The sequence below is a fragment of the Tenrec ecaudatus genome, chromosome 4 (assembly GCF_050624435.1).
Source record: "Tenrec ecaudatus isolate mTenEca1 chromosome 4, mTenEca1.hap1, whole genome shotgun sequence".
In the NCBI taxonomy this organism is placed as follows: Eukaryota; Metazoa; Chordata; class Mammalia; order Afrosoricida; family Tenrecidae; genus Tenrec; species Tenrec ecaudatus.
Window position 1 is genome coordinate 19,226,251 of NC_134533.1, and position 21,570 is coordinate 19,247,820.

The 21,570-nt window shown below is 36.7% G+C and overlaps 1 protein-coding gene across 1 annotated transcript; it reads right to left on the minus strand.

The window, feature by feature from the left end:
- Positions 1-15,404: 15,404 nt before the first annotated feature.
- On the minus strand, positions 15,405-16,343 carry LOC142445705 (olfactory receptor 8H1-like). The gene has a single exon (XM_075547640.1). It carries the CDS (start codon positions 16,341-16,343, stop codon positions 15,405-15,407), a length of 939 nt encoding a protein of 312 aa, XP_075403755.1.
- Between the last annotated feature and the right edge of the window lie 5,227 nt (positions 16,344-21,570).

Below are 21,570 nucleotides of genomic sequence, written 5' to 3' on the forward strand. Positions count from 1 at the left end.
CATTGTCTCAACTGAAGGTAATGTTGGTTGTTATTCCATTTCAAAATTTTTGAAAATTTGTCTGTATTTTAGTTAATAGAGTCCATATATTCTATAGGACTCCCAAATATACCGTTAATCAATCTTTCCACACAGAATGTTTTTTTAATCATTTTATTTGGGCTCCATATGACTCTTATCGCAATCCATATATCCATCCATTGAGTCAAGCACATTTGTACATTTGCTGCTATCATCGCTCCCCAAATATTTTTTCTACTTGATCCCTTGGTATCAGCTCATTTTCTCCTTCTCTCCCCAGACCTCCCTCACATATGAACTCTTGACAATTGACAATTTATTATTATTTTTCATGTCTCACACTAACCAATGTCTCTTTTCACCCACTCTTTTGTTGTCTATACCAGAGGAAGCTGGATCCATGTTTATCAATGGGATCTGTTTGCCCTTTCTCACCCCATCTTTCCCTTACTCTCCTCATATCACTACTCCCATAATTGGCCCTGAAGGGTTTGTCTGTCCTCAATTCACTGTGTTTACAGCTCTTATCTGTACCAGTGTACATGCTGTGGTCCAGCCTCATTTCTAAAGTAGAATTGAGATCATGATAGTTGGGGGTGGGGGAGGATGCATTAAAGAACTAGAAGAGAGTTGTATGTTTCATTGGTGCCATCCTGCACCCTGACTGAGTCATCTCCTCCCTTTGACCCTTCAGTTTAGCGATGTCCAGTTCTCTACAGATGGGCTTGGGTCTCCAATCTGCACTCCCCTTCATTCACAATTATATGATATTTTGTTCTTTGATGCCTAATAGATGATAGTTCAGTGCCATGTGATCACATAGACTGTTATGCTTATTCCATGTGTGCTTTGTTGCTTCTCAGCGAGATGGCCACTTGTTTATGTTCAAGCCTTTACAAACCAGATGCTATACACTTTGATAGCCATGCATTATTACCTTTATTCACCAAATTGTTTATGTACCCACTTTTAGGTTCAGTGATTGTGTCAGGATGGTGTGAATCATGGAATGCCAGTTTAATAGAAAAAACTGTGCTTGAATTGGGGGAGTACTTGAGTAGAGGCCCAACCTTCATCTGCTACCTTAATATTAACCCTATAAATATATGCACATAGATATATTTCACCATTGTCATATTTACCAGTAAATATATTTGAGGTGTTATGCACCCTGAAGACTGCAACCATTGATCTTCATCAGCAAGTGTTTCATGTCTTCCTCACTTTCAGCAAACAAGTTTTTTCATCTGCATGTAAAAAGTTGTGACCAAGTCTTTATTCAATCCTGATATTTTATTCTTCTTCATTTAGTCAAACTTCCTTGACTATTTCTTCTAAAGATTGACCAATGATGATAAAACCCTGACACACATCTTTCTTGATTTTCAACCATTCAGAGTTCCTGTACTCAGTTCACACAGGTAACAACATCACAAATTCTAAAAGACCATAATAAAGGGTCCTGGAATTTTTTATCCTTGAGAAGAAAAGTTATTCTCAAGGTTATTCATAATTTGTTATGATTCCCATAGTAGAATGTCTTCACATAATCAATAAAACACTTTTGGGTGACCCTACTTCTTTTTGAAATACCAATGACATCATTCCAGCATCACATCAACACAAGCTACCACTGTGCAACAAACTGACAGAGAAGCGGTGGTGTATCTATTTAATGGAATAGAAATTCTCATCTCTCTCCAGTGAAGGAGCTGGTGCTTTGAGTTGCTCAGCTTTCAGTTAACATCCAAACTCATAACCTAGTGTGTTAGGCCAGTCTGATTTTAGGAACAAATCCAAGGACACTCATGTATGTATAAGCACTTTATATCACAGAGTAATTTTATATTTAAAAAAATCCAAGTCCTGTCCAGATTATGCCCATAAGTGTGATATTAGTCCATAAGTCTGATGCTAGTCCATCAATCCTTCTGCAGATAGCTTGTCAACAGGAAGGCGAATCACAGCGAGAGAGGATCTTGCAGCACTCAGCAACTCTTCTTGTGGCTCGTCAATATGGGGACAAAGCAGAGAGAGATGGAGACCTGAGAGCCTTCTCTCTCACTGGCCTTCCAATCACCCTGCAACATAATTGACAGACTAAACTCCACCCCTTCGCTCTTAATACTCTCCAGTTGACACAAAATTATGTAACTATTACACCCAGAGTTTAATAAGGTGATCAGGTTAAAAAGAAGATGTTGATTCTTAGTAATTATTTATATCTGGATTGGAATAGTGGATATCAGTATAGTAAAATAATATTAGTGGGAGGGTAAAATATTAAAAAGAGTTCTTCACTAATATATTTGGAGTCATAAAAGAATATTAGTTCTAAAAGATGTTCATAATGAAAAATGCAACGCATTAAATAAATAATAGAAGATAAATTGAATTAATCATTTGAAACTCTCTTCCCATGCATAAAGATGAGTGATTTCTTCCTTTTAATTTAATATCTTTTCTGGTGTATAAATATCATTACTTTTGTTAGATGGATCTTGATCTAAGGCAGATAATATAAAATACATTTATTACAGTTTATGCAATATACAAAAGCATTTCCCTGAGGGAACCATGCCTGATAGCTGATAGCAATGAGAAATCCACAACACTCCTCATTGTGCAGCAATAGTAACACGATCGGGAGGCAGTCAGTCAGATTAGACAAGTGGTGCTGCACACTTGAACACTGAGAAAGTTATGCAGGGGGGGTCCATCCTGTCACCATACGTACTCCATCTGAATGTGGAAAAATAATCTGAGTAATGGTAACATAAAACCCAAGTGTAATAACACTTACAAGGAGGATTGGTCAATTTTAATAACACTGTCACAGTGCCCTATTGTAACTCATGCCATCTTTCAAGCAGCAGAGAAAGAGACAACCCAGGAGTTAGGACGAAGAGCATATATTTTGTTCTCTTTGTGAATTCAAGAGACACCGGAGTCTGTGACACTTAGCTAATGGGACAGAGATGGAGGAGCAGTGCGTAGACAATGGAACTGTGAGACAGAGTCACAGGCCAGCTGCCTGGTCCAGGAAAGCACAGGTCAAGGGACCACAGGGCTGAGAGGCTGAGGATGAGGGATGTGAATGCTGGCTGAGGATAAGCGTTGCTGTGAACCAAAGCCGGTGCCCTTAGTGATGAGTGATCTTGCCTGTGGTAGCTCATTACCTTTCTAACCAACCTCCATCATTGTTAGTGTTGTCTTTTAGTTCTGTGTGGCCATTGCTCTGCATGATCAAATGCGCACACCAGTACACTACCTGGGAAGAATGGTTGGTGTCAAGTAGGGTAAAGAAGGTTGGAGCATGGAAGCATGTCTGAGCTCTGCCTTGTGTAGTAGAGAAACCAGAGGAGGCCAAATATGGTTCCACAAGGCACATACTGCACCTGTGAGTGCCTATGACACAACTTTGCCTGCTGATAACTATGGGGACTTTAGCATTTAGTGTTGAATGTCATAGATTAAAATTTTCTCTATGGGTTAAAAATTAATGTAAAAAACAAAACACACACACACGCATTGCCATTTATCCATTTGGGCCGATTAAACCCTCCAAAACAGGGAGCAGGGCCCTTGTCTTTCCAAGGCTGTAACTGTGACTGGAGTTGAAACTCTCAGCTTCTCTACTGCCAAGCATCCCATCGTGAAGCTATAGTCTCTAATGTTTTTACCATTTTATAATCCTAACAGAAATGTGTGAGTATTTCAATTTTTCCTACAACCTACTCAGACTTTCAGTGCATGCTTATGCTCTTTGGCTTTTTAAACAGTGAGTGATATGTTATGATACCACCATTTGCTTTGTGGAGAAAGATGACGCAGTCTGATTTCACACAAATTTACAGTCAATCATATCATTGTAAATGAGGGTGAGTGCAGAGTGGAGAACCAAAGTGCATCTGTAGACAACAGGACACCCCCTTACTGAGGGGTTGCGGGAGGAGATGAACCAGTCAGGGTGCAGGGTAGCAACAATGAAACTTACAACTTTCCCCTATTTCTTAAATGCTTCCACCCCCCACTATCTTGATCCCAATTCTACCTTACAATTCTGGCTAGACCAGAGGATGTACATTGGTACAAAAAGAAACTGTTAGCACAGGGAATCCAGAACAGATGACCCCTTCAAGACCAGTGGTGAGAGTGGTTATAATTGGAGGGTGGAAGGAAGGTGGGGTAGAAAGGGGGAACCAGTTACAGTGATCTACATATAACCTCTTCCCTAGGGGATTGACAGCAGAGAAGTGGGTGAAGGGAGATGGTGAACTGTGTACAATATGACAAAATAATAATAATTTATAAATTACCAAGGGTTCATGAGGGACTTAGGAAGGAGGGATGAAATGAGAGGTGATATTAAGGGCTCAAGTAGGAAACAAATGTTTTGAGAATGATGATGGCAACAAATGTACAAATGTGCTTGACACAATGGATGGATGTGTGCATTATGATAAGAATTGTACAAGCCCCCAATAAAATGATTTTTTTAATTACAGTCATGGGAACTCTATATAAGGATTTTTAGGGCCATAGTGGTTACATGTTGCGTAACTATCCCCAAGTTCAGCAGTTAAGAACTACCAGCAGCTTCAGTGGACAGTAGCAAATATATCTATTCCTCTAAAATTACAGTCTCTGAAACTTACAGAGGGAGTTCTACGCTGTCCTGACAGGTCACTTTGGGAAAGAATCGGTTGCATGGAAGTCAATCGGCATTGTTCAAAATTGACTCTAAGGCGGTTGATTTTTGGTTATACCCATTTTTTAAAAATATAAACAATTTTTCAAATTACCAGATTAAGGCGAATGGATATAATCAAATTTAATTCATTAACACAACAATTAGATCTCATTACTGTCAGAGAAAAAACTGTCCTGTATCATTAAATTTCCTTGTCAATCTTGTGCCTATGTTTTCCCATTACCATATGTTTTCCCATTAAATGTTCAGTATTCTAGGGACAAAAGTCACTCATTTAGTTATTTTTATAACTAATTGTTATAGATTATTATATAATCCATATAGATTATTATTCCAGAATAATTCTCTTGCTTATTCAAGGGATAAAACTCTTCTAGCTTTTCTGTTGCAACAGAGAGTTAGTATGTTTTTTTTTCTTGGGGAAATTCCCTACAGCTTAAAGTAGACATTAAAAATCTGGTATACAAAACCAAACACATAATATTTAGAACAAATTTTTACTGAATGAGCATGTCAATTTTACAGGTAAGACGAAATGTTTGTGATCTCTGAGAAAATGTTATAGAAGCTGGAAATTTGAATACTAAGACATATGCCTTATTATTTAATTTCCATACAAATGATTCTAGTTTATAATACCTACAATGAAAAGTAAAAACATATGTTCCTGAAAACATATAAAAAAAGAGAAGAGAGCATATTTATATCATTTGGAGTGCCAAGTCATAAACTTGTTTCATGTATTTTCATTGAACACGAGAATAGGAGCAATATAATAAGATGCTTTATCTAAACATTGAAGACATGTTTAAATAATATATGAAGTGTCAACCAAATGTGGGTAAATGCTATTTCTGAATCATATTTCCTTTCATTGCATAGATATAAATTGATTTTACTCTAGAAGACATTGAATTATTTTTAAAGGGTGTGGTGTGTTTAAGGAGCTTGCATTTGAAAGAGAATTAAGGTAGGTGATGATGTTCCTTTGTATTTTGGTAGAGAATGATGATTTCAGAATAATAAAATATATAATGGAATTGCAAAATGGCCATGGCAATAGCTTCAATTGTTGAATCACAGAAATAAGGGCATGAATTATCACTGTGCTGGTGTGGCTTAGCACAGCTACTTTTCTAGGTGGTGCTCAATTCTCACATCTTATTTATTTTTAAATTCCCTCTCTAGCTTGTGTAGGATAATTAGTCCACAGTAGACTCTGAAGTCTTGGATTCATTGAGGAACTCTCTGAGTGCAGTGAGAAAGCACAGAGCTGGCCGCACCATGGTCTGTACTTGAACCCACATGACTGCCTCAGAGGAGGTTGACAGTCTGTTTCTCTGATACACAGAGCCAGATAAGCAATGGGCAGTTCTCCTCTGTCCTATAGGTTCACCTTGACTCAGAATCAACCCAAGAGCATCAGGTTTGGTTTTGCAAGGCAGTTGATTTTATTGTTGCATATACTAGTGAATGTAATCTTGGTAATTGATTCTTTAGTTAATTCTCTAGAAATTGATTATACATTTTTGAAATTTACTCATGCGTTTTATTTCTTATCATTGTTCTTCTCTATTACTACCTATTTCCAGTTTTTTTCTCTGAATTTGTTCTGTACATATTTTAATTTGCTTTCCGTGTATTCCTGAATGACAAAGAGGAAAGAAAGGAGAGAAGAGGTCAACAGAATTAGAGATAAAGGGAAATGTAGACAAATGTTAAATTGTATGAGTCCCAAATAACACATCTATGAATATTTTATGTGTAATCTAGTCCTTTTATTACCATTGTGTTACTCTAATTAAATACATTATAAATTATTATAGTATGCTCTTTGCATGTGTATCATCAAGATATATATATCCAAATTTCCTTGATATGAATGTTTATAAGCAATACAATTTTATTTTGGACTTACATAAAATCAAATCACAGTTTCATTCTTTAGTCCCACACCTATAGAGGTAATTATTCTTTGTCTGAGAAAAATCTCTGACATGGAACCAAGAGGTACATGTTAAAGAAAGCAAAATGTATTCTTTCCTCTCCTTCCAACAGTATTTTAAAATTGATTGTCCCATTTCTTAAAGTATAAGATCTTATGTAGCAAGGGACATTTAAGAAATATAAATTATTTATAGAAGTCTAAATGAAACCCTGCTTTATGTACGATAAGTGTTCACATTTCATTAATGTTGTTAATTACACTGAAATCAGCTTCACGTAAGAATATCTTCATGATTATTTATATACTCTAGTCCATTGTTGTGGCTAATGTACATATTGGGTGTCTTTTCTTCAGCCTTACTAAATTTCTAATTGAAATATAAACAATTTAAATCCACTAGTTTACACTCCCAAAATGAGGTTTGGCTGTCTGCTAGTTTACAGAGTACAGTCTAGGATTCCCTATGGGGTCATTCTAGTCTGTGATGGGGTCCCTGTGAGTCAAAATTCACTCAGTCATAATGGATTGGGTAGGCTTTTGTCCAGATGCAGTGAAGCAATTTTAACACTAAAAGAAACAATATTCTGCAATGAACCATATCAATGAACTGTAACAGCACTCTGCACACCATTGCCACGTTCAGCCTCTCCTACTGTGCATCCAATGAAATTAGACATGTCTTTTATGATATGCCCCCACTTCTTGCCATTTCCTATTCTAACATGCACATCAACCAGCTTCCCCTCTTCTACTTTGGGAGGTTTATTGAGATAGTCACCATCTTGATGGTCTAGAATCCTACATTTTCATTCTGTTGGCCAGTCTGAGGATGCGCTCTGCTGAAGGATGACGAAAAGTCTTCTCCACTTATGGCGCTCACCTAACTTGGGTGTCCATTTTTCATGGGACAATCTTTTTTATATAAATGCGACCAAGTTCCAGCTATTCTTCAAATCATGACATGATAGTGTCTATATTTTACCCCATTTTGATCAACATGTTAAACCCTATTATTTATAGTTTAAGAAACAAAAATATGAAAGAAACCATGAAAAATTGTTTGAGAATGTGTTTTATGCATAATGTACATTTTTAGCATTGTCTCAACTGAAAATAATGTTGGATGTTAGGCCATACTCCAAATTTTTAAAAAATTGTCTCTATTTTAGGTCATAGTGCACATATATTCTATAGGACTCCCAAATATAGCAATAATCAACCTTTTAAGACAGAATGTTTTTTTAAGCATTTTATTTGGTGCTCTATAACTCTTATTACAATGCATGCATCCATCCATTGAGTCAAGCACATTGGTACATTTGCTGCCATCATCATTCACAAAATATTTTTTTTCTTGAGCCCTTGGAATCTATCAGCTCCTCATTTTCCCTACTCTCTCACTAGACCTTCCTCCCTCATGAACCCTTGATAATATATAAATTATTATTTTTGTTCATGTGTTACGCTAACCAATGTCTCTGTTCAGCCACGTTCCTGTTGTCTGTTCCCCAGGGAGCTGGTTCCATGTTGATCCCTGTGATCTGTTAGCCCTTTCTCCCCAACCTTTCCATTACTCTCCTCCTATTGCTATTTTCATTATTGGTCCTGAAGGGTTTGTCTCTTCTGGATTCCCTGTATTTCCAGCTTTATCTGTACCAGTGTGCATGGTGTGGTCTAGCTAGATTTTCAAAGTCAAATAAGCATCATGATAGTTGGGGGAGGGTGTGTGGAAGCATTAAAGAACTAGAAGATAATTGTTTGTTTCATCAGTGCTTTCCAGAACCACGACAGGCTCATTTCCTCCGAGTGAAACTTCTGTACGTCATGTCCAGTTGCCTACAAATGGGCTTTCTTCTCCACTCCACCCGCCCCCTCATTCACAATGATATGATATTTTTGCTTTTTGATGTCTGATACTTGGTAGCTTGGGCACCTTGTGATCACACAGGCTGGTATGCTTCTTCCATGTGGGTTTTGTTGCCAGTGTGATAGGACAAAGTGTTGAATTGAGAGTGTCTTTGAGTTGAGGCCTAATGTCCATCTGCTACCTTAATAGTAAACCTACAAGTATATGCACATAGATCTATTTCACCATTAGCATATATGCCAGTAAACATATTTCTATATGTAGATGCCTGTACTTAGACAGTTATAAATGCCCCACCTCCTGCTTCTTTCCTCTATTTTCATTTCCTTTTCCTCTTGTCCCACTATCATGTTCCATCAAGGCAGAAATTTTGTGTTCATAAAATGTGTCATTTATTAACCTATAAGTTCATTTTCAATTTGACAGAAACTAAATAACCATTGATGCTTCCTCATATCTACAATTAATATATATTACTAGATTTTCATTTACTGAATAATATCACTGTATATTCAAATGGACTTGATGGCAGGGCATTTGGAGATGTTGAATAAATTCATAAATTGGGAAATCTTGAAGGATTCTAATCAATAGACTAAGCTTTGGTAAAGCAAAATCAGAAATAGTAACTTAAGTTAGTAAACATTAGGAAATAGAATATTAGAAATTAATAGCACTGAAAAGGAAAACAATAAAGAAAAAGAACTTCAATTAAAATTCATCTATTAAATTATTGTTTGAAAGAAGGGATATAACAGTAGTCTTCATATATATTAGTGGAGTGATAAGAAATATTATACATTTATATTTACTAATATATTTGATGATTCAAATGAAATATATTTCTAATCTTCACACCAGAAAAAATTAAAAAGGTTAACCCAGGAAATAGGTAATGTTGATAATAGAAATGCCACCAGAGATATAGTGATAGAATTAAATAACACCAAACACTCATTCATTGCAAATAACTTTTTGCAACAAGATAGGCATAAAGCAAATCTATAACAGAGTTATCTTGCTAGTTGAAATTCATAAAAATAGTGAAAAGTTATGATGAAGAAACAGTATCATTAGCTAATACAAAGCTATAGACAGACTGTGGGATTGATAATCATATATACAAGTTCATATAAAACTTGAAGAAAATAAAATCAGGCCCACATGACCAAAAATATGATCTTGGGTATACTTCACATGAATTTAAAGCATCTCAAGAATACACTTGATACATCAAACAAAAATGACCAAAGTTACAGAAAAAAAAAGTCCAAAGTCAAGATGAATTTTGGGATGATATTAGTATGTCATAGAGAAAGCAAAATTTTTAAACAACAACAACAGGAACAACAAGAAAGTGGACATCAGAGGAGACGCTGAAACTTGCATTTAAATGTGAAATAAAATTCGACTATGTATATCTTAACAAGGGTGGATAAAATAAAGTATTACAATTACAAAAAAAACTTTAATTATTTTTGCGTTAGGAAGGGTCCTCTAGAAAAACAAAATCAGGACATTTATGGCTATGTATCTATAGAAGGAGAAGTTTACACAGCGAGAAGGGTTATAACCAATAATTAGTCCACACACGGTACTATGGGTTCAGTTCAATTCACTTTCATGGAACAGTTAATATACAGAAGGACTTTCAACACATACTGACTGCTGATCCAACGCACGGAAAGGGAGTGAAGTCTTCCCTCAGACAAGACAGGCAGAGTCTGAGTTAAGACAGCAGATAAGGCAACACTAGTCAGTAGCTCCAGAGCTTAATGAAGCAGCTCTTGAAAGACTCTGTTTCTCAATTAATGCAAATCGACATGCAACATGATCCAACAGCCTCAAGCTCAAGCAAAGTAAACACAAGCGAGTTGTTAAGCAGGCCTTGAAGGAGCCTCAAGCTCTAGCAACACGATGCTGCTTGGCCTGCAGGTCGCGCAGCACATGGCTGAGTCAAAGAACAACCTCAAGCAGCAGAACACTGGGCGGGACCTATCACGCAGGAGGAGGAGACACAGGATGTGCACCACTGAGAGGATTTATTTCAGTCCCCTTCCGATGAAGATGCAACCTGATGAAACACTGGCCACATGTTCCTAAGGAGGCCTAATTGGCACAATAAACCGAATCATCACAATTTTCATATTTCACCTTCATATGCTCTAAGAGATAGTCCTTTGAAGAAGAAAATGGGACTTTACATGACTTAAAATCAGTAAATGTGTGCCAGGGTTACATCATTTTAACATATTTATTCATATTGCATGTTGAGAAAATAATCTGAAAGGCTGCACTTTAAGAATAATTTGGGATCCGGACTGAAGGAACACTCATTAGCAACCAGGGAGGTACAGAAGATACATTCTTCCTTGCTGAAACCAGAGCAGATTGCATGCTCTTATTAGTGAAGATCAAATCCAGAGATAAAGCAAGCAACCCAAAGGTTAATCCTTATAACAGGACTGATAAGCAATATTGTGAGAAAACCAAACTAATCCTACTGCCATCGAGATGAGTCAGACTTTTACTGGACAATAAAGCAGGGTGGAAATGCACTCTAGGAATTCTGCTGGATATCTTTATAAGACAAAAAGGCTATGGATAGAAACACTGACTTTGTGATTATCAGACCAAGTCTAATCTAATAGGGAACATCGGCTCCTTACTATTGTGAAAGATGGGGAAAATATTAAAATAGTCAAAGCTTTAATTTTACTTAGGTCGATGCCCAAGAAAGCAACAGTCAAGAAATCAAACCACTAACCACACTGAAAATATGCTGAAAAAGTTTCTTCAGATTGTTAAAGAACGAAGATGTCACATTGAGTACAAAGGTGCTGCTGACCAGGCCATGTGAGTTTCAATCACTTTATGCACATGGGAAAATGAATGATGAATGTGAAAGACCAGAGTAGAGCTGATGCATTTGAATTAGGGTGTTGGTGAAGAATATTAAGCATACCATGGTCTACCAACAGAACAAACACATCTGCCTTGAGAGAAATACTGCTAGGATACTTCCCAGAAGTGAGGACAGTGAGACTCAGTGGCTGATATTTTGGGCACACTCTCAGATATGACCTATTGCCCCCTCCCCCTCAAATTAAAAAAAAAGGAATTCCATTGTCATTAAGTCAACTTCAACACTTAGATACCCTGTAAGACAAAGTAGAACAACCCTTGTGGATTTTGAAGACTGTAATTGTTGAGGGGAAAAGCAAGTCTATCTCCCTCAGGGTAGCTGGAGGTTTCCAAATCTGGACCAATAGATTGTGGAGGGCCCCATCTTTGAAAAAAGTCAACATTTTTGGTAAAGTAAGAAGAAGAGAAAGAACTTGATGAGATGGATTGGCATTAATGACAATGCTGCAACACTGACCTCAAACATCAGAGAGAATGGGAAATAGTGCAGGACAGGGCATAGTTGGTATTTCTTTTACGTGGGTCTCTACCTACGTCAGAACCAATGGAAAGGCACCTAACGCCACAATGTTTTCTTTAGCGTCCCTCTCGCTGTGTCTCCTTGAGATCAGCATGTCTTCACCAGGGAGGAACAGAACTGGAGATATATTAACACAGCCTTACTATTAGACTCAGCATGGGTGTGATGGACCTGGGGCTTTAATTTCCCTGCTGTTGTCCGTTGTTTTACTGAAACTGATGACACTATTCTAACTTCTGACTTTGTTTACCTGTTAACGATTGAGCAAGTGTCCTGATCATCTATATATAGGGGACAGGATAACCATAAACCCTTAAGGAATGCAAGTGCTGGGAATGGTGGAAAAAAAAATCCGTGAGACTGACTTGTTAGGTAACAGTTGTGTATTTTCTGAAAGAACAGTTGATAAAACACGAACTTACTACACCTGTAGGATGTCAAAACACCTGTAGGCCTATGTGGCCATATGGTGGAGGAGAGGGTATCTATACTCCACCTGACACGGTCCTTGAGAAGACTCCATTGATAGAGCAAAAAGGTATGTTTACCTGTCTGGAGCATAGAACAGCAGGAAACTGTCAAGAATAAAAAATGATAAATTCTGGATAAAACACTGAAAGGACTAGAATTCCGGTGCAACCCAGGCATAGATGACAGCTCTACAGTCGAAGAAGCCCTAGGGCCTCCTGCCCTCAGATGCTTCGTACATGCTGGTTGGCTAAAGCATTGCATCCCTGGGATCGGCTGTGGACATGCATACTTCCACTGGTACTATAAGGTCTGAAACAGATTTTGGGAAAGTTACCATCAGATCAAATTAAAGGCTGTGTCATTCCCCATGAGCCCTGACCCATCACCATTTGTACAAGCGGTTGGCTAAAACCTGTGGTTTTGTGTTGATTCATCAATACTAAGGGGGCACTGGACAACAAAGAGCAAGCTGTCTTTGGGAGAACATATGAAGGACATCATGTCTCCAAAACTCATATTCTGTTCTGTTTTTCATGTAGCCTAGTAACTTCTAAGTCCAACACAGAAACAAGAAACATGTGCTATAATCGAAGTTAGAATGGAGTATTTAGATGGGAAGCTGTTGATTGGATACACCAGAAAATCAGGCAGCATAGTGTCCATGTTGGCTGGAACATAGCCAAAGAGGCAGGAACACCAGTAAAGTATAATGATTTGGTGGCTATTTTAAAAATAGCTGCATATACTGTCACTAATGCACCAGAAGACCGATCCATGATCCTTACTATATACACACACACACATATATATATACATGCACACACACTATATATGTGTGTGTGTATATAGTATATACACACTATATTAGAGTATATAGAGTGTATGTATATACTATATGTATATACTACATATATAAGTATATATATATATATACACACACATTCCAATATGAGGGAGACTCACTATATTTTCCCTCTACCTTCTCGCTTTGCTACAAGTCTTTATGCATGCATGCAATCCAAAAAATGCAGTCTCAAGAAAAAAATGTTACAATTAGAGAATAATTTTCCATATTTCAATTATAAGTCACCTTTCTAAATAATAAATTAGAGACATTTTGTTTTGTCATAATATTTGCATAGATAAAAGTTTCAGTAAGTGGAAATATTAGTATTCAATCCTGAAACAGAGGTTTCATTTCATCATACAAATTCAAGGTAAATTTTCTAGCAATAAAATGTAATCTAAAAGAGAAAAGCTTCATATATATTTTTAAATATCATATAACCTGAATACAGCCAAGATGTGTGGTCAATGAGTACACTCTTCTAATCTGTTACTTGGAAATAAATTTGTCATGTTATATTACAATAGCAAATAAAATTAAAACTGCAATACAGGAACAGGTAAGGAAACAGTTTAAGGGAAACACTACATTTAGAAATATTCTTGACCACTTTATAGGATATTTAAACCTGAATTCCTGGTGACTTTTTAGTGTTATAGTTTTTCCCTGCTGACAGTTTGAAAACAACCAGTGAATATTCAGATCCGTAATGTATTTTATAGACCATAATGAACCTAGAGATTTCAGAGGAAAGACAATCAGAATTTGAAATACACAGATATTCCATTTTGGGGGACATGTTGAAAAATCACAGAAATGCTAACTTTGCAATCATTTAACAAGTAGACATCAATAATGTGTTTTAAACAGGCTGTTGGTTAAGCTGGTGAATTTTCAATGTTCCAAGTCCATAGTGATGCAAAATGAGAGGTCTGCTATTGCGTGCACAAAAATCATATTCATTTTCGAGGATTTATTGACAAAAGAAGGAATTTTTACATATAAAATGATGAAAGGACAGAGAAAGATGTAAGAGAATGCAGATATCATATTATATTAACATACACAAATATATATATGAGAACAGAAGAATATGAATACATTTCTAGAATTATTGGGGCATTACTACTTTTGTAAAAGTTTTTAAAATGTTTTCCATGTTTCATTCCATTTTAATATTTATAATTTGCTTAATTGTACATCTAAAATGTGAGTGGATGAGTTTTCCTTATTATTGCTTATATTTAATATTTAAATATGTTGCATTGGTATGGAGGAAGTTACACTCAAATAATTTTCCAAACATCAGTGAGTAGTCTTCAATGCAAAATACATTGTCTATTAAAAATATGTCCACTCTAACCTCTGCCTTCAAATCATTTCCAAGTAAGAGAGACACCACAGGACAAGCTAGAAAGATCTCATACAGTTTCCATAAATCTATAGAGAAGTCGGTCTTCCGTCTTTCTATATAGGAGCTGCTGGGAGATTCAAATCACTGAACATCGGTTGGCAGCTGACAGATTTCACTATTACTCTACCAGAGCTTCTTAAACATTTCAAAGTTGCACAGGTCCTAGTGGTAATGAGCAACATTTACTAGTACCAGATAAAGATCTGCAATTTGGTGAGGTTTGGGTGTCATGATTAATTTTGAAACAAGGAAACAATATATACTGCACACCGGCTAAAGAATGGATACTGAAAGAATAAATGACATACTAGAGTTGTATTGATGAAATAACTGACACAAAATGTAAACTTGGAATGTCAAATTGTAAGACAATTGCTGTTAAACTGTACTATACTTCTATGTGTAACAAATTTAAATGAGGACTTTGATTAGTAGTTTTCACTGCTGAATACAAAGTTGATGTTCTGAAATATAAGATCCCATCTAACTTACCGCAAACATATTAATTAAAAAATTGACACATGAAAGTGCATAAAATTGGACCAAAAATAGAGCTACTGTTCTCAACAGAAATAAAGACTAGTTAAAGAGTAAATGGTTTTAAGAGAGAAAGATCTAAGAAATACCAAGTAAAAGAAAAAGAAGCCATGAAATTAAACACGTACATCACCGTCGCATTAACTGGCGCTCCCCGTCTTCTGCAGAAGTCTAATGACAGCCCTTTTCACTTCTTTATTCCTCAGACTATAAATGAGCGGGTTCAGCATGGGGATTACAATAGTGTAAAAAACAGAGGCCACTTGGTCCTTTCCCAAGGAGTAGGAGCTCCGTGGCTTTAAGTAAGTGAAGATCATGGTACCAAAGAAGATGGTGACTCCCAGCAGGTGGGAGGCACAGGTAGAGAAGGCTCTTTGCTTCCCAGATGTGGAATTGATTTTCAGGATAGTAGAGAGAATGGATGCATAGGAAACAGAGATTGTGATAAGAGAAGACCCTAAAGTGAAACTACCAAGAATGAATATCATGGTCTCAACATCATATGTGTCTGTGCAGGACAGAGCTAAAATCGGGGCAGTATCACAGAAAAAGTGATGGACTACATTGGAGTCACAGAAATGCAAGGTGTTCATGAAAAGCACATTAACAAGGGACGCACTAAAGCCCATCAAGTAAGTGGCAATGATAAGAGAGCAGCAGACCGATGGGGACATAATGACTGGGTATTGTAGAGGTTTGCAGATAGCTACATAGCGATCATAGGCCATTGCAGCAAGTAGAAAAAATTCTGTGCCAGCTAAAAAGACAAAAAAATACATCTGGGCAAAACAGCCCCCAAAGGAAATATATTTGGTGGAAGCTATTAGGTTTTCTAAGGTTTTAGGGGTAATGACTGATGAGTAGCTGAGATCAAGGAATGACAGTTGACTGAGGAAGAAATACATGGGTGTGTGCAGCTGGAGGTCCAGGTGGATGATGAGGATCATCCCTGCGTTTCCCAGCACAGTAACCAGGTAGATGAGGAGAAATAGATGAAAGAGGACCAGCCGGACCTCTTCAGAGTCCGTCAATCCCATGAGGATGAAGTCAGGCACGTTTGTATTGTTCCTTCTACCCATAGTTTGTAGTGACCCTGAATTATAGAAGAAAGTTGATAGTTAACACTAGTGGCTTAATGCAAGTTTTGCTTGGAGAACCACAGCATTGTACTCCGCAAAATTGATTTTCTTTTAAATTATGGATTTTATTGAACCTAATCTTGCTTTATTGCCACTTTCGAATGGGTATAAATTGTACGGGATAATAAAAGTTTTATTTATTATAATCGTATAATAAAAAGGATCAACTATGATAAAATTTGAATGAACCTACTGGTATCACTAATGCTTCACTTTATTGCGATCTTGAATCCTCAGGATACATTTTACCATGGCTTTACTTCCATACATATTTTTAGGTAAAAACTTGGGATAGTAATTTTAGCCATTTATTCAAAACCAGAATTAGTCACTGTTGACTAAATGATTCCACTCTTTGAGCAATGTTACATACAGGGCTCATCATTCTATTTTAGTGGTAATCATTAGGCTCCACATCATCAGTAAAAGTATACATGTGTTATGTGAAATGGCAGAAACTCATTTGCAATGCATCTTTCCTTCCCCTTACTTCCCACGCTATTTAATGCTTGTAGTAGTTTTTCATTGGGCTCCTAATTATAAGATCAGCAGTTTGAAACCACCAGTAATTCTTGGGGAGAAAGACTAGATTTTCTATTCCTGTAAAGTCTCTGAGTCCCACAGGGGAAGTTTTGCCCAGCCCTATAAGGCTGCGACGGGTGGGAATCAACTGGCAGACTAGATACATCAATGTTTAGGATCTTTATTAAAACACTAGACCTCAGAGTATATATTTCAACCATGAATTTTGATTTCTTAATTTTTAAATTAAAAATATAATTCCTTGTGAATTAAATGTATTTATTTATTTTACTAAATAGGAACATTGTTTATATATTCCTGGTTCCATCTTCTCTGTACATCTGTCTGCAAAAATTCTGGCTCTACCGAGGGCAAGGTCTAGATTTATACATATATATGTATACATATATATGTGTATGTGTATATATATATATATATTGAGAAAGAAAGGAAACATAGAGTGTCTCCGTATTATCAGCTCTAAGTTAACCCAAATGAAACGTGTTGACATCAGAGGACTGAGAGCTATACTGACTCTTGAGCATCTTTTTCCAGTGGAGCTAGCACCTGAGCACTGAACCACTGAGTCAGAGACTCTCTTTGATCTACACATACGGCCTCCAATTTTGAGGTTGAAACTTACCGTGAGTCAAAGTAAAGGAGACACATTTTCTTCTTAAATGAGCTACCTAGACTTTGATTGAGGATAAGCATTTCTTCCAAGTAAAATATATAAAGCAATTAAGGAGATCATATGTTCTGTGATAGAATAGTACTTCCTTTTCAGATGCATTAATTCTGCATTTTGTAGCAGCATTTTTTCCTGAGATAGTATAAATTAGTTATCACATATTACTCAGTTAAGAGTCAAATGTGAAGTTCACCTCTAAATTATATTTCTAAAAATACCCAGAGCTATTTTGAGTGTAAGTAGAGCAGAGTGACCCTGTCCTATCACTCTAATCAGTCCAGTGCATCTCATATATGAGGCCCTGATGAAAATGCAACATGTGGTCATCCTAGGGGACCAATTGCTTTGGGAGCTTGTTGGCACATTCCCAAGAATTACTGTTTAAGGACACATGGATTCAAGTTAGGCTTGTAACAGAAAGTTATGTGCTCCCTTAGTAGTTACATAACACAGAGCATTATGGTTTTTGTCTTACTTTGTGATAACCTATATCCTTTACTAGAATGTCAGAGACACCCTTTCTAGAAAAATATTGAATAGATTTCTAACTCAAAGACCAAGTAGTTAAGTAAGAGTGGTATAATATTTCCTATTTATAGATAGTTTTTTTTAATTTTTATATTTCTTTACTATGATAGGATTAAAATAAATTCATTTATGAAAGTTAAAATATAATAAAATAAAGATTCATAAGGAATGTTATTATTTTGATGCATCTTTTTCTAGGTATTTTCCGCTATCTGCATAAAATGCTTATACGTCTGTTGTGCATATTCTCCTGATTGTGTCCTTCTCATCTTAGGTTAGATAAGCATTTTGTAAAAAATACAACTGCATGTAGCTTGCATTCACTGGTGACTGCTAGCTGTATCCCCACCAGGAGTATTTACCAGCAGATGGATTGTCACTGAGAGGAATTACAAGGAAAAAATAACGTTTGACTTATATTCAGTTAATAAGTAAATATGAAAACCAAAGTCACAGGTATATTATGATCTAGAATCAACTAGATGACAGTGCATTTGGTTTTAGTATGCTTCAGATAGGGAGATAGAAAAGTTACATATTAATTAAATGACCGTTCACCATATTTTAAGTGCCAATCACTCCAACTTCTCTAAGAACCAGTCACTTCTGACAACTTGTTCAACATATGCCAGATGCAGACTCACTACCATAGCCTCTAAGGAGCTTTCTTGCTGCCTTTCTTTGGTTTGTCTTTGCAGCATTCCATGCTACTTTCAATATTTTTCTCCAGGACCACAATTCATAGACATCAATTCTTCTTCAGTTTTCCTTAGTCAGTGTCCAATCTTCACATGCTTACTAGGGACTTGAAATACCATGGCTTGGATCAAGCTCACCTTAGTCTTCCAAGTAACACCCTTATTTGTCAATTCTCTAAAGAAGTCTTGTGCTGCCGATTTCCCTCAGGTCTATGGATCCTTTGCGAATCCATGGGCATCCATTGTGGAACCTTGGCAAATACTTGACAACTGCACACTTTTCTCCATTTTCCATGCTGCTACTGTGAGTCCACTTGTGAGGTCTTTGAACTTCACATTGAGTTGTAATCCACACTGTAGGTTACAATCCTTGACTTTGATTCAATGCCTCCTCAGTTTCAGCAAGCAAGGTCATAATATTTTCATAACATTTCAGATGGTTAACAAGTCCTCCTCCAATCCAGATCACACACTGTCCTTCATACCATCCAGCTTCTCAAGGATTTGCTCTGAGGCATATTAATGCAGCAAGTCTGGTGAGAGTGTAAAACCTTGACACACACCTTTCCTGGTTTTAAATCATGCAGTATTTGCTTGTTATGTTTGCACGGCTCATTTTTCTTACTTGGTGAAAGTAAAACATTAATTGATGAAGATCAAGAATTTCAGACTATAGCATGGATTACAGCTCAATATAAAAAAAATCATTACACCAACAAACAAAACAACACGTCTTATAAAGAGTTTCAGTCTCAGAAACCCAGAGGTCTAGCATCCTTATGAGTTGGAATCATCTTATTGATATTCAGTTTGGTTTATGAAGTAAATATTACCAAACGGGAAGCAAGAAATATATAATTGTATCATTATAATTTGATAATTAAAAATTACTCAATCAGTAACTGATAAATTTTTAAAATTTCTTTACCAATATTTATTTCTTTATTTTATCATTTGCTTTTGAATACTGAAAATATTTAATGCACATTTAAATAATACATGAGTCAAGTGGGGGGGGATATCACAAAGACAATTACATTTTGGAAATTGAGTAAAATGACAATAGAACTTTTCTACAAATATAGACAGCAGCTTAGCTACAATTTAAAATAAAGTGGTATAAACTAATAGTTACATTAGGAAACAAAGAACCCAATTAGGTGGGTAAGTTTAGACAAAAGGAAACTAAAAAGTAAATTGGGTCAAGAAAATGAAAGGTAACAAGATAAGATATAAACATAATTGAAGTAAAAAAAGTGGAAACTCCAAAACCAAGCTCAATTGAATTGACAGCAATCCAATTCATAGAGACCAAAGAGATCTAAACAGAATTGCCCCTATGGGTCTGCAGGCGGTGTAATATTTTGTCGTTATAAGGTGATATTGAGTCAGTTCCAAGTTCTGGCAACCCTATGTACAACAGACGGAAACAATGTCCAATGCTGAGCCTTCTTCACAACTGTGTTTAGGTTTGGCTCAGTGTTCTTCCCACTGTGTTCATTCACTTTGTCGAGGGCATTCCTCTTTATTAGCTGAGCCTTTACTTTACCCAGTGTGATGCCTTTCTCTATGGACACGTCTGTCCAGATACGACATACAAATTATGTGAGAGGAAGTCTTACCATCCTTACTTACCATTCTGGCTGGACTGCTTCCAAGGCAAATCTGTTGGTTCTTTGGGAAATCTATGGTACAATATGTTCTCCATTGATCGTGGTGTGACCTGTGGTTCCGCTGTGAGACTTTGGTTTCCTATCCTTTGAGGTGTCATACACCCTGAAGACTGCAACATTTGATCTTCATCAGTAAGTGTTTCAATTTCCTTCACTTTCAGCAAGCAAGTTTCTTTCGTCTGCATGTAAAAAAGTTTTGCGTGGGATACAGAAGGATTTCTCCCAAGCTGTCTTCCCCAAATATATGCCAAACAACTGCTTATGAATGACTCACCAGAAGTAGGTCAGGGTTATTCTCCCTGAGAGCTATCAACCATCTAGAGCAAGCAGTCAACACTGTTTATCCCACAACAAATAGGGCCCACTCCCTTCTGATAAAGAGAGTAGTTGTCTCTTTCCTTGTAGGAGACCCCAGAGAGGTCAAGCCCACCCAAGGATGACCAAAGTTAGGCTGCCATCCTAAATCTAGGATCTGCCCATCTTGTCATATGTATACCCCAAATCCCTCCTGTTCCTTTGTGTGTATTTCCCTTAAAAAGCCTGGGATAGCATTAAAGATATCTCTCCCTCCACGTGGACCGCCAAGTGGGGTTGAGGTGAGCATGCTACCAAGAATTGTGTCTGACTCCATTTATTTCAATACTTAACGCCCATCTCTCATGCTCTCTATAACTTTACTATGATCTTTACTTATTATCGCTGTACAATGGCACCTACCAGACCCGAAATGATGTGTTAGGGGCTGGATTCCCCTGACAGTTGTGACCAAGTCTTTACTCAATCCTGATTCTTTATTCTTTTTCATTTAGTCCAACTTCCTTGTCTATTTCTTCACCATAAAGATTGACCAGTGATGATACAACCCTGACACACATATTTCATGATTTTCAACCCTTCAGAGTGCCCTTACTCAGTTCACACAGGTAACAATTTCACAGGTTCTAAAAGATCATAATATAGAGTCCTGGAATTTTTTATTCTTGAGAAGAAAAGGTATTCTTAAAGTTATTCATAGCTTCTTCACATAATCAATAAAACACTTTTGGGTGACCCTG

Excerpts from the sequence above, each read along its gene's own strand:
- LOC142445705 (XM_075547640.1), bottom strand. The coding sequence starts at position 16,343 with ATGGGTAGAAGGAACAATACAAACGTGCCTGACTTCATCCTCATGGGA.